The sequence below is a fragment of the Schistocerca gregaria genome, chromosome 3 (genome assembly GCF_023897955.1).
Source record: "Schistocerca gregaria isolate iqSchGreg1 chromosome 3, iqSchGreg1.2, whole genome shotgun sequence".
Classification (NCBI taxonomy): domain Eukaryota; kingdom Metazoa; phylum Arthropoda; class Insecta; order Orthoptera; family Acrididae; genus Schistocerca; species Schistocerca gregaria.
Genome location: NC_064922.1, coordinates 883,632,788 through 883,646,461, shown reverse-complemented (window position 1 = coordinate 883,646,461; position 13,674 = coordinate 883,632,788). Strand labels below are relative to the sequence as shown.

Below are 13,674 nucleotides of genomic sequence, written 5' to 3'. Positions count from 1 at the left end.
CATCTGAACCAAGACTAGGAACACCTCATGTACTGATGGACAAAGACCGTCGAGGATTGCGAAAAGCCGTTGACAAAAATCACATGAAATCAACAGAAAGGCTCATTCGTGAGATCTAAAGTGGTACTAGTAGTCCAGATAGCACAATGCGTTAGAAAGTGTGGGGTAAAATGGTCCAGTGGCTTCTCATAAGCGCCGGCCTATGTGGCCGAGCGGTTCTAGGCGCTTCAGTCCGGGACCGCGCTGCTGCTACGGTCGCAGGTTCGAATCCTGCCTCGGGCATGGATGTGTGTGATGTCCTTAGGTTAGTTAGGTTTAAGTAGTTCTAAGTTCTAGGGGACTGATGACCTCAGATGTTGAGTCTCATAGTGCTTAGAGCCATTTGAACCATTTAAATAAGCAACATATTTGTGTTGTCAGTGATAAGGGACGCTTGTGTTGGTGTAAAGAGCTAAGCCACAGTACAGCCGATGACTGTACAAGGCAGCATTCCGACAGCCCGATGGTAAATGGCAAAACCAACAGTGGAAACATTCCATCTCTTCCCCACCAAAAAGATCCAACTTCGGCTGCAGGAGCGCTCTGCTCGTAGAGTTCCTCGGGCGTGGAACAAATCATTGTGCAGCACTGTGAAGCCACTTTGCAGAAACTGCGATGCGCTATAAAATCGAAACGCCCAAGAATGCTGTCGGACGGAATCATCCTGTTGCATCACAACGCCCGCGCTTACACCGTCAATCGGACGGTTTGGTTGGGAAACACTGCAACATCCTCCGTACAGCCTGGATCCTTCACTGTGTAATTTTCACCTGGAGAAAGACATGCATGGACGTTGGTTTCATTCGGAAGTGAAAGTGCGAGAATGGGCGCCGTTGTGGATCCGTCAACGGGCGACCGCGTTCTACGACACAGGTATTGATTATGGTCTCGTCTCCCAGTGGGATAAATGTCTAGACGCGTGTAGTGGTCATTTTTGAATGGAACCATTCCATGTCCCACTGAGGCGGTATTCGGTTTTTACTTGACTACCCTTTGTACATGGAAAGAAAACCAATAAACCGGAATGGAGGTTTCAGTTATGCAAGGATTGGGGTTCAGCACTCAATTTGTTCAGACCATCTCATCCACCAGAGATGGAAATCGCGGAGATAATGTGTGTTTAACGGAAAAGTACTGGCTGGAAAAAAAAAAAAAAAAAAAAAAAAAAAAAAAAAAAAAAAAAAAGATGAACAGCAAAGAGCGCTGTGGGCGTCGAAGTTCACCTCGGCAAGCGCGAAACCAACAAAAGAACGTAGCTCGCATCGCCGGAACTTAAGGTGGGCTCCGTTGTCGAAACATTGTTCAAAAAAATGGAATCAGCTACTGTGGTTAACGTCTACAAGCGCACCACTTGTGGATCACACTGAGAAAACCTAAGAGACGACAGAATAACTTTTATTTTCATTTCTTTTCCTCTTAAATATAAGAGTGGAATGGAATAAATAACCAGGCAAAGCAAGGGAATCAGATAGTCACGCCTTTAAAACTGAATGTGGGAGGTGTGACCAGAATCCAGTGCTATTGGGTGCTTCTCAGACGGTGCATAAGGCAGTGTCGATGGCGCGAACTGACCAGTACTTGCCGTTAAATGGCGATGTCTGGATCCGAATCCCAGTGTTGCGCACAACGTGCAATTCATCGAACGACAGCGTGGTGTCGAAATCGGCGTGGAGTGGCCTTCGGGTGCCCTGAGTATTGACGCGGTGTGACAGCGCTGTCAGCTGACACCCGTCCATGACGGATGACCTGCGGTCGGGGGCTCATGTCCCTTTCGCCTTAGAGAAAAAATAAAAATAACAGAGGGAGAAATTCTACACTGTTTACTGTCTGCCGTAGACGACTTGGACAGCTTGCTCAACGTCTCTGTACTACCCAAGTCCTGTAATCTCTATTTTCACAGAGCATTCTCTGTGTTTTACTGTTCCAAGTTCTTTACTTCCATATTGCAGCAGTAAATTTTCTGACTCTTTTTAATGTTTCACCGTTTTCAGGTTTCACTGATACTACTGCTACAAAAAATTCGCGGGAGTGTACTTCTCAATATCAAAACTTATTATTAAAAATAGTTTCTGTTAAATGGTTCAAATGGCTCTGAGCACTACGGGACTTAACTTCTAAATTCATCAGTCCCCTAGAACTTAGAACTACTTAAACCTAACTAACTTAAGGACATCACACAACACCCAGCCATCACGAGGCAGAGAAAATCCCTGACCCCGCCGGGAATCGAGCCCGGGAACCCGGGCGTGGGAAGCGAGAACGCTACCGCACCACCACGAGATGCGGGCTCGAATTAAGTGCTAAAGACGTTTTCCAGAATATTTTGGAGAAGAAAAAGGTATGTGCAAAGTTTGTTCCGTACATCTCGACTCTCGAACAAAAAAACGAAGCATAAAAAATCATCATGTGTGACGAGACTTGGTGTTATCAATACGAGCCTTCCGCGAAACGAATAATTATCTGAACAAAAACAAATTTCTAATGTAACACGGATTTAAAGCGAACAAAAAGTATAACGTACATAAATATGTGCAGATGTGTAATAAAGCGGGTTAGGTCGCATAAAAAGTCATACAGCGGGTGAAAAATGACAAAGTATGCATGATGCGTTTCGGAATTATTTCGATCTTCAGAAACCCAAGTGCAAAGGTAGCCAAAGCACAAGTGCGTTATCAGTTGTGCACGTACCATCTATGTTATGTAGACAGCTGGTAACACTCTTTTCCTTGTGCTACCTTTTCACTCGGATTTCTGAAGATGGAAAAAATTGACAATCTCCACCAAGGGTGCGAATAGCATGCTACGGGGATGGAGCTGCCCATAACAGTGGGGCAAAGCAGAAAACTGTGCTTCATTGATTGGCGATTCCATGGCGTGTTGTGTGCACCACTACCAAATAGTGGATAGAATTGGAAGGAAAATCAGCATTGGCCGTATTTTGTTGTTTCATTATCAGCAAAATCTACTTTCGGACACTTGGTGACCATCCTCAGTGCTGTAATATACAATAAAAATTGGTAGGCACTGGTATCAAGCTATAACCACAAGCTTAGAGCCAGTTTATGTGATAGCTCTAAGCTTGTGGTTATAGCTTCATACCAGTGCCTTCCAATTTTAATTGTATTTTGCTGACAATGAAACAACAAAATACGGCCACTGCTGATTTTCCTTTCATTTCTAACCGTAATTGTCTAGTGCACTCTTTTGCCTGAGCTACTACCAACCACACCATGCTGCTTATTGGATGTCGATCTTGCACTGTACCCGGACTTTCTTATTCTCGTTATTGGCTTTCATTCAATGTGTTGCTCACTACAAACTTGACGTTGTTTTCGCCCCTGGGAGAAGATATGATATCCGAGGAGAGGAACCGATGCAGCAAACAGAGCTACGCCTCGGGCGCTGAGTAGATCTCGTTCCGCTTGCAGGCACCACTCGCTGACCACGGAGGTGTTCTCCGGCCTGCTGGAGGAGCGCGCCGGCGGAGACGCGGCGGCCACGGCGGTGGTTTCCGTGCACGCCGCCCCCGACACCAGCAGCGTCCACCTAAGCCTGCTGCTGTCCGCAGACGTGCCCCAGGGGGCGCAGCTGGTCGCCCGCCTCGAGGACGAAGCCGGCCGCGCCATCGTCGAGGAGGTGAGCTCTTCCCGTCATCCGCCCTCTTCACCCACCCCCCCCTCCCCACTGTGGCCCCATCCACCCAGCAGATGTTCCTCTGAGAAGGTCGTGGAAGAGGTAATCCCCCATACCCAAATTGCACAACTTTTTTTTTGAGTCATCAGTCTTCTGACTGGTTTGATGTGGCTCGCCACGAATTCCTCTAATCTTTTCGTCTCAGAGTAGCACTTTCAGCCTGCGTCCTCAATTATTTGCTGGATGTATTCCAATGTCTGTCTTCCTCTACAGTTCCTCCCTCTACAGCTCCCTCTGGGAGTTATTCCCAGATGTCTTAACAGATGTCCTATCATCTACATCTACATCCATACTCCGCAAGCCACCTGACGGTGTGCGGCGGAGGGTACCTTGAATACCTCTATCGGTTCTCTCTTCTATTCCAGTCTCGTATTGTTCGTGGAAAGAAGGATTGTCGGTATGCTTCAGTTTGGGCTCTAATCTCTCAGATTTTATCCTCATGGTCTCTTCGCGAGATATACGTAGGAGGGAGCAATATACTGCTCGACTCCTCGGTGAAGGTATGTTCTCGAAGCTTTAACAAAAGCCCGTACCGAGCTACTTAGGCTCTCTCCTTCAGAATCTTCCCCTGGCGTTTATCTATCATCTCCGTAACGCTTTCGCTATTACTAAATGATCCTGTAACGAAGAGCGCTGCTCTCCGTTGGATCTTCTCTATCTCTTCTGTCAACCCTATCTGGTACGAATCCCACACTGCTGAGCAGGATTCAAGCAGTGGGTGAACGAGCGTACTGTAACCTACTTCCTTTGTTTTCTGATTGCATTTCCTTAGGATTTTTCCAATGAATCTCAGTCTGGCATCTGCTTCACCGACGATTAATTTTATATGGTCATTCCATTTTAAATCACTGCTAATGCGTACTCCCAGATAATTTGTGGAATGAACTGCTTCCAGTTGCTGACCTGCTATATTGTAGCTAAATGATAAGGGGTCTTTCTTTCTTTGTATTCGCAGCACATTACACTTGTCTTTATTGATATTCAATTGCCATTCCCTGCACCATGCGTCAATTCGCTGCAGATCCTCCTGCATTTCAGTACAATTTTCCGTTGTTACAACCTCTCGATATACCACAGCATCATCCGCAAAAAGTCTCAGTGAACTTTCGATGTCATCCACAAAGTCATATATGTATATTGTGAATAGCAACGGTCCTACGACACTCCCCTGCGGCACACCTGAAATCACTTTTACTTCGGAAGACTTCTCTCCAATGAGAATGACATGCTGCGTTCTGTTATCTAGGAACTCTTCAATTCAATCCCACAATTGGTCTGATAGTCCCTTCTCCTTGTCAGTGTTTTCCACATATTCCTTTCCTCTCCAGTTCTGTGCAGAACCTCCCCACTTGATCAATCCACCTAATTTTCAACATTTTTCTGTGGCACCACATCTCAGACGATTCGGTTTTCTTACGTTCCGGCCTTCCCCCCCCCCCCCCCCCCCCCCCCATCCCTCTCCCCTCATGCACGTTTCACTACCATACAATGTTTTGTTCAACAGGTATAATCTCAGAAGTTTATTCCTCAAATTAAGACCTATGTTTGATACTGGTAGACTTTACCCTTTTCGGCAGTGCCAGTCTGCTTTTTATTTTCTCCTTCCATCGTGGGTCCCATCCATCATAGATTATTTTGCTGCCTAGACAGCAGAAATACTTAAATTCATCTTCTTCATGAGCATCAATCCTAATGTTAAGATTCTCGCTGTTCTCATTTCCGCTACTTTTCATTAATTTCGTCTTTTTTCAATTTACCCTCAATCCATATTCTGTACTAACCAGACGTTCATTCCATTCTGCATATCCTGTAATTCATCTTCACTTTCACTGAGGACTGCAATTTTATCAGCAAATCTTATCATTGATATCGTTTCGCGTTATCCCACTGCTGCCTAGTCCACAAAGAGAGGTTTCAGGCCCATGTGACACACGTCTCCTGAACTCTATATAGAACATGAGCTTTGAGAGTCCTTCTGGTACGTAATCTCTGTTCATGCACCTTATTTTGTATCGTTTGTGTTGACACACTCGTAACTGTTCGCTACTGCCGCTGTAGACGTGTAGCATTGTGTTGAACATTTCTGTTTGCTATTATACGCAGTATCAGTGGTGCACACCTGTTGTTTTTCTACCCCCGGCAGATTCTGTGACGATCCTCAACTGATCCTGTCACCAGAAAATTTTTCCGGGTTGTAGAGGCTTCAGTAGGACTCTCAGTGACGTTCACTGCAATGTCCATCGGCCTCGTTCCCTGTTCCATTGGAGTCACTATATGGAGCCTTTGATTTGGTGCTGCCCTTATCTGAATTGCGGTATCACATATCAGCACCGCCCCATAGGGCCAGAGTTGGCAACGGAATTGCAAGTTTCCGCCAGACGCCAATAATGGTTGCTCAGGATTTGGCCGATCCAATGCCCCACAGCCACTGAGCCACACCTTGAGTGGCTCTGTACCACAAGCGCCCTCTGCCTCCTCGATATAAGATGGCTAGCGGTAGCCACTCAGCCCTTTTGCACTGGGAGCCCCTTTGCTATCTGAAGCGACGCAGACACCATCATTCGTGCTAAGTTCAGAGAGCCTCTTTTTTGTTGACAATGTGATATCTAGACTCCGATTCTTGCTGCATTATTTATAATGAATCTTCGTACACGTGGAGAGATACAAGTTAAGTAAATCTTCTGTTTACTGTGTCAAGTTGTTCACTAAACATTTCTGCTCCTGTCCAACGGCGACAGCAGTTGCTGCACCACACTGTAGCTCATATATCCTTACTTCAGTGTACAAAGTCGTGCACAACACTACCCATCCTGAAGCGACGCAACTCTCATAATGATACGTGGCAGCACAAGTACTACAGTGTTTACAGGTGACACGGGTGTCACAGCCTGCAGATACCGACCCTCCCCCCCCCCCCCCCCCAAGAATTACAGTACAAACAAAAAAAGGACTAATATCATAACGTATTTCTGAATCCCTACGTTCGTTATGAAAGGTTCAGGAATATGCAACATTTATTTTGAGATACCCTTAAGATCCTCACAGTTGATCTCAGTCAAGCATCTGCTTTTCCTACAGCTGGTCATTCCACTTCAGGTCACTCTGAACGGTCATTCTTACATGTTACTGCTTCCAGTTGATCTCAGCCAAGCAACTGCTTTTCCTACAGCTCGTCAATCCATTTCAAGTTTCTCTGGATGGCCACTCCTAGATCAAGTGGATCGCAACCAAGCATCTGCTTTTCCTACAATCGGTCATCCCATTTCAGGTTTCTCTGAGCTGTGACTCCTAGATGTTATTGTTTCCAGATCATCTCAGTCAAGCATCTGCTTTTCCTGCATCTGCTCATTCCGTTTCAGGTCGCTCTGGACAGTCACTCCTAGATGTTACTGTTTCCAGTGGATCCCAACCAAGCATCTGCTTTTCCTACAGCTCGTCATTCCATTTCAAGTTTCTCTGGATGGCCACTCCTAGATGTTACTGTTTCAAGTGGATCGCAACCAAGCATGTGCTTTTCCTACAATCGGTCATCCCATTTCAGGTTTCTCTGAGCTGTGACTCCTAGATGTTATTGTTTCCAGTTGATCTCAGCGAGTGTCTGCTTTTCCTACAGCTGGTCATTCCATTTCAGATCGCTCTGGATGGCCACTCCTAGATGCTACTGTTTCCAGTGGATCCCAACCAAGCATCTGCTTTCCCTGCAGTCGGTCATCCCACTTCCTGTCGCCCTGAACAGACACTCTTACATGTTATTGTTTCCAGTTGATCTCAGCCAAGCATCTACTTTTCCTACAGTTGGTCATTCCATTTCATGTCGCTCTGAACGGACACTCTTACTTGTTATTGTTCCCAGTGGATCCCAATCAAGTATCTGCTTTTCTTACAGTCGACCATCCCACTTCAGGTCGCTCTGGGCACTCACTCCTAGACGGTGCTGTTTCCAGTGGTTTCACGCCAAAGGCAGTGTAGTGAGTGGCGGCCTGTTTGCAGACGGTGCGCGCGCCGCAGCCGCAGACGCAGGCGCCGCTCGGCGGCCACGGCCACGGCCACAACCACAACCAGGCGTCGCTGTCGGAGGTGGAGCTGCGCAGCCCGGTGGGCGCCGGGGCGCTGCGGCAGCTGGCGGCGGGCCGCCTCAGGGCGTCGCTGTCGGCCGCCGACGCCGGGGGCCGCCGCCTCATGGAGCTACGCGGCCGCGTCACGGCCAGGGTCTCCTGCGAGATACTCCAGGTAGCTTGCCCGCTTCCAGTAGCCGCTGCCCACAGCTCTCACGTGTCGCTTCGCCTGAGTGCCTGCGGCATCTGAATTGGTTCAAAACAAAAAAGTCGCCAGTTCCGGGTGGGACCTCAATTCGATTTCACGAAGCGTTTTCTTTAGCATTGGTCCCTAACGTAGCTTGCATTTATCGCGAACCTGTCGCCTAGTGTACAGAACCAAGTGACAGAGAAAAATCAGAAGTAACGCCTATATATAAAAAGGGTAAAAAGAAGAGACTCGCAAAACTACAGTCCGATATCATTGTCGTCGGTTTGCCGCTGCAGAATTCTTGAATATATGAAGGTGGTTTAAACAGTCTGGTAAAATGACCACAATAATAGTTGCTTCATAAACAACTCATTTTACTTCTCGAAATACAATGAGGCGACATACGTCAAGGGGCACCTCGTAGTATCGTGTCGGACCTCCTTTTACTTGGCATAGTGCAGAAACTCGACGTGATATGGGCTCAACAAGTTGTTGGAAGTCCCCTGCAGGAATACTGAGCCATACAGCCTCAAAAGCCGTCCACAATTGCGATAGTATTTCCGGTGCAAGAATTTGTGCACTAGGTGTCTTGGAATCTAAGACCCATTTTCGAGTATTTTTTGTGTACTATGTTGTTTATAGGTTTGATGTTTGCGACGTTCGAGCTGCTGCATTATTCTCGTTTCTTTAGGACAGACACCCCATACATTAGTTATAGGGTCCACAGTAGAAGTGAAAAATAGAATAACTTATTTTTAGGTCATTCACAGAGTGAAGAGGTCATTTTTATTATGTAACCTAATAACCTTATGTCGTCCATGGAATGTTGTAAGCAAGAGCGACTGTTTATGACAAGAAATGTTCACATATAACAGTTGTTTTCGACAGTCACTTTTTCAAATTTCGTCCCACGACGCGTTTCGTGAGTTTACTCTTCCATCTTCAGGTGGAACAATATTATATTACGTTTTTAGTACATGGATCCAGCCTGTTGTGGTTTCATTTCGCCACAAAAAAATATATAAAGGCATTTGTTGCAGTAATATGCCACTAATTTTGTAAATTTTAAATGACAGTGTTGCTTACATTCTGTTCCAGTGAATAGAACCCTGCGGTACGTTTAAATATACATTTGTAACTTATTTAGCCTAAAAGAACACCAAACAATAACACAAACATACCAAAGATTATAACAGTGTAGAGATATTAGTGCCTTGCCTCAGAGATCACTTATTACTGCCGGCCGCGGTTGTCTCGTGGTTCTAGGCGCGCAGTCCGGAACCGTGCGACTGCTTCGGTCGCAGGTTCGAATCCTGCCTCGGGCATGGATGTGTGTGATGTCCTTAGGTTAGTTAGGTTTAAGTAGTTCTAAGTTCTAGGGGACTGATGACCGCAGATGTTAAGTCCCATAGTCCCATAGAGCCATTTGAACCATTTATTACTAAGTTACATTGTGGACCATATATATAGAAAACAATTATAAAATTGTTTCACTCAACTTGTTAAAGATATTACTATCGTAAATACATGACAGTAAAGACACAAATGAAAATAAAACAAGAAACATCTTACTGTTTCTGTACAGTGCTATGGGAATTATCTTTTATGAAGGTCACTCAAGAAGTAGAAATTAGAAAGTGTTATAGTGCATCACCTAAGATACCTGAGCTGTGAATGAAAATTTCCGGTTCTTCATAAAAACTAAGTTTGTGGACTTCGTTTGTTTTAAGAAGTTTTATAAGTTTTATAAGTTTGTCCTCTATGTTATCAAAGGAATCTCCTCTGTCAGTAACAAAGAGCTTCTTTAAGAGTTCTATAGATGTCCTAGATGATGCACTACAACTGTTTCCACTCTCTACTACGAGTACTTGTACAGTAGATGAGCTTGTTTCACAGTAGCGAAGCTGAAAATTTGCTCATAATTCTCAAGGTATGCGGTTTGGAGCCCAAGTTTACTGGATTTTGCTCCGAATGAGCGTTCTTGCCATATCACTGAACAGTGACCGTTCCTCATGGCACAACCTGCACATCCATTACTAGGCACTTATTCCTGTCTCTTATTTGCTTATTAAAGAGTACTGTATAAGCATCTGATAAATTCTCTGTTATTCACTTTTACCATTGATTATGAGCAGCGTTAAGTGACGCGTAAGAAGTGTTTCTCTACACAAGAAGACCAGAAGAAAATTTAAACGGGCTAATATATTGCAGCAGTAGACACACATAGCAGACATCACGCCTAAAAGTTTCATAATACAAGGAGAACGCACTTGATAATGACTACTCTTTCCCACAAAGTGTCATGTGAAAATTAATAAAGAAGTGTTTCAGGTAGTGTTTGGGCAAACGCAAATTTTGCTTTGTGTGTGTGTGTGTGTGTGTGTGTGTGTGTGTGTGTGTGTGTGTGTGTGTGTGTTTGTTTTAGATGTGCACTAGTTGTGGCCCTCTGTTTGGCAGGCCGTACTGACTCCGACCGAGGCCGCCTCAGCAGAGGGAAGTCGCTCTGACGACTCGCCCGCTGCCCCCTCCGCGGGTGTGGGGGGCGTGGCCTGGATGTTCGCGCGCCGCGACGGCTCGCTGTCGTACGGCGCGACCCTGTCGGGGCTCGAAGCGCTGTCCGTGCGCATGCTGACGCTCACGTCGGCTCGCGGCACAGAGATCTACGACCTCACGCCGGCGCTCTCTGGTGAGAACCAAAACGTACAGTATAAGCAGCGCAGGACAACGCTGCGATGGTCAGTAAAAATATTCCAGAATGAGATTTCCATTCTGTAGGGGAGTAAAAAGACGAGGGCTAGTAGAAATCCTTGGGTAACAGAAGAAATATTGAATTTAATTGATGAAAGGAGAAAATATAAAAATGCAGTAAATGAAGCAGGCAAAAAGGAATACAGACGTCTCAAAAATGACATCGACAGCAAGTGCAAAATGGCTAAGCAGGGATGGCTAGAGCACAAATGTAAGGCTGTAGAGGCTTATCTCACTAGGGGTAAGATAGATACTGCCTACAGGAAAATTAAAGAGACCTTTGGAGAAAAGAGGACCACTCGTATGAATATCAAGAGCTCAGATGGAAACCCAGTTCTAAGCAAAGAAGGGAAAGCAGAAAGGTGGAAGGAGTATATAGAGGGTCTATACAAGGGCGATGTACTTGAGGACAATATTATGGAAATGGTAGAGGATGTAGATGAAGATGAAATGGGAGATACGATACTACGTGAAGAGTTTGACAGAGCACTGAAAGACCTGAGTCGAAACAAGGCCCCTGGAGTAGACAACATTCCATTGGAACTACTGACGGCCTTGGGAGAGCCAGTCCTGACAAAACTCTACCATCTGGTGAGCAAGATGCATGAGACGGGCGAAATACCCTCAGACTTCAAGAATAATATAATAATTCCAATCCCAAAGAAAGCAGATGTGAAAATTACCGAACTATCAAAGTCACAGCTGCAAAATAGTAACGCGAGTTCTTTACAGACGAATGGAAAAACTAGTAGAAGCTGACCTCGGGGAAGATCAGTTTGGATTCCGTAGAAATGTTGGAACACGTGAGGCAATACTGACCCTACGACTTATCTTAGAAGCTAGATAAAGGAATGGCAAACCTACGTTTCTAGCATTTGTAGACTTAGAGAAAGCTTTTGACAATGTTGAGTGGAATACTCTCTTTCAAATTCTGAAGGTGGCAGGGGTAAAATACAGGGAGCGAAAGGCTATTTACAATTTGTACAGAGACCAGATGGCAGTTATAAGAGTCGAGGGACATGAAAGGGAAGCAGTGGTGGGGAAGGGAGTAAGACAGGGCTGTAGTCTATCCCCGATGTTATTCAATCTGAATATTGAGCAAGCAGTGAAGGAAACAAAAGAAAAATTCGGAGTGGGTATTAAAGTCCATGGAGAAGAAATAAAAAATTTGAGGTTCGCCGATCGTAATTGTCAGAGACAGCAAAGGACTTCGAAGAGCAGTTGAACGGAATGGATAGTGTCTTGAAAGGAGGATGTAAGATGAACATCAACAAAAGCAAAACGAGGATAATGGAATGTAGTCGAATTAAGTCGGGTGATGCTGAGGTAATTAGATTAGGAAGTGAAACACTTAAAGTAGTAAAGGAGTTTTGCTATTTGGGGAGCAAAATAACTGATGATTGTCGAAGTAGAGGGGATATAAAATGTAGACGGGCAATGGCAAGAAAAGCGTTTCTGAAGAAGAGAAGTTTGTTAATATCGAGTATAGATTTAAGTGTCAGGAAGTCACTTCTGAAAGTATTTGTATGGAGTGTAGCCATGTATGGTAGTGAATCATTGACGATAAATAGTTGGGACAAGAAGAGAATAGAAGCTTTCGAAATGTGGTGCTACAGAAGAATGCTGAAGATTAGATGGGTAGATCACATAACTAATCAGGAAGTATTGAATCGGATTGGGGAGAAAAGAAGTTTGTGGCACAACTTGACCAGAAGAAGGGATCGGTTGGTAGGACATGTTCTGAGGCATCAAGGGATCACCATTTTAGTATTGGAGGGCAGCGTGGAGGGTAAAAATCGTAGAGGGAGACCAAGAGATGACTACACTAAGCAGATTCAGAAGGATGTAGGTTGCATTAGGTACTGGGAGATGAAGAAGCTTGCACAGGATAGAGTAGCATGGAGAGCTGCATCAAACCAGTTTCAGGACTGAAGACCACAACAACAAGGGGAGTCTGCGCTGATATGAAACTTCCTGGCAGATTAAAACTGTGTGCCGGACCGAGACTCAAACTCGCGACCTTTGGCATTCATGTCTCAGATGGTAGAGCACTTGGCCGCAAAAGACAAAGGTCCCGAGTTCGAGTCTCGGACCGGCACACAGTTTTAATCTGCCAGGAAGTTTCATATCAGCGCACACTCCGCTGCAGAGTGAAAATCTCACCCTGGAAACATCCCCCAGGCTGTGGCTAAGCCATGTCTCCGCAATATCCTTTCTTACAGGAGTGCTAGTTCTGCAAGGTTCGCAGGAGGGCTTGTGCAAAGTTTGGAAGGTAGGAGGCGAGGTACTGGCAGGAGTAAAGCTGTGAGGACGGGTCGTGAGTCGTGCTTGGGTAGCTCAGGTGGTAGAGCACTTGCCCACGAAAGGCAAAGGTCCCGAGTTCGAGTTTCGGTCCGGCACACAGTTTTAATATGCCTGGAAGTTTCATTGAAAATATAGACCAACAAAACTAGCAGCCGCACTACATAAAACAAATAGTCTTAAAAAAATTCTAGATTCTAAAGAGGCCCTCACACGTTCAATAATATTGCCAAATTGTCAATATTTTGACTGCCTAAGGGCGCGTATTGACGTATTGTCAATCCTAGAAATACTAATAAGCGGTACTGATGGACCTCAAAATATTCTCAATATTCCCGATGTATAAAAATATTGATTGTTTGACAATATGTTGATAGAGCTTTAGGAACCAGCCACGCGACGTTAGTATGCAATGTTTATTTTTTTCAATTCGCCGTCGTGTCTATCATACTTTACACTCAGTTTTTAATGAGCCCTGTATCACTAAACAATTTTAATGGCCTGTGAAAGGGAAATCATTGTATACGAAACTTTAGGATGGATTCTCTATGACATTGCTTACTTAATTAATTTGAAAATATCGAATATATTGTTGTGTTACATAGCATTTCTGTAAAACGCTTAGATTTCGAACAAAATACGTCAAAG

General features: G+C 45.0%; 1 protein-coding gene across 1 annotated transcript in view; it reads left to right on the top strand.

Annotated features, from left to right (window-relative positions):
• LOC126355051 (dorsal-ventral patterning protein Sog-like) overlaps positions 1-13,674 on the top strand; it is a 445,293-nt gene that overhangs the window by 393,161 nt on the left and 38,458 nt on the right. Inside the window, exons 7-9 of the mRNA XM_050005204.1 lie at positions 3,468-3,675; positions 7,723-7,962; positions 10,435-10,663. Of these exons, the coding sequence (XP_049861161.1) occupies positions 3,468-3,675; positions 7,723-7,962; positions 10,435-10,663 (677 nt within the window). The remainder of the gene's footprint in view (positions 1-3,467; positions 3,676-7,722; positions 7,963-10,434; positions 10,664-13,674) is intronic.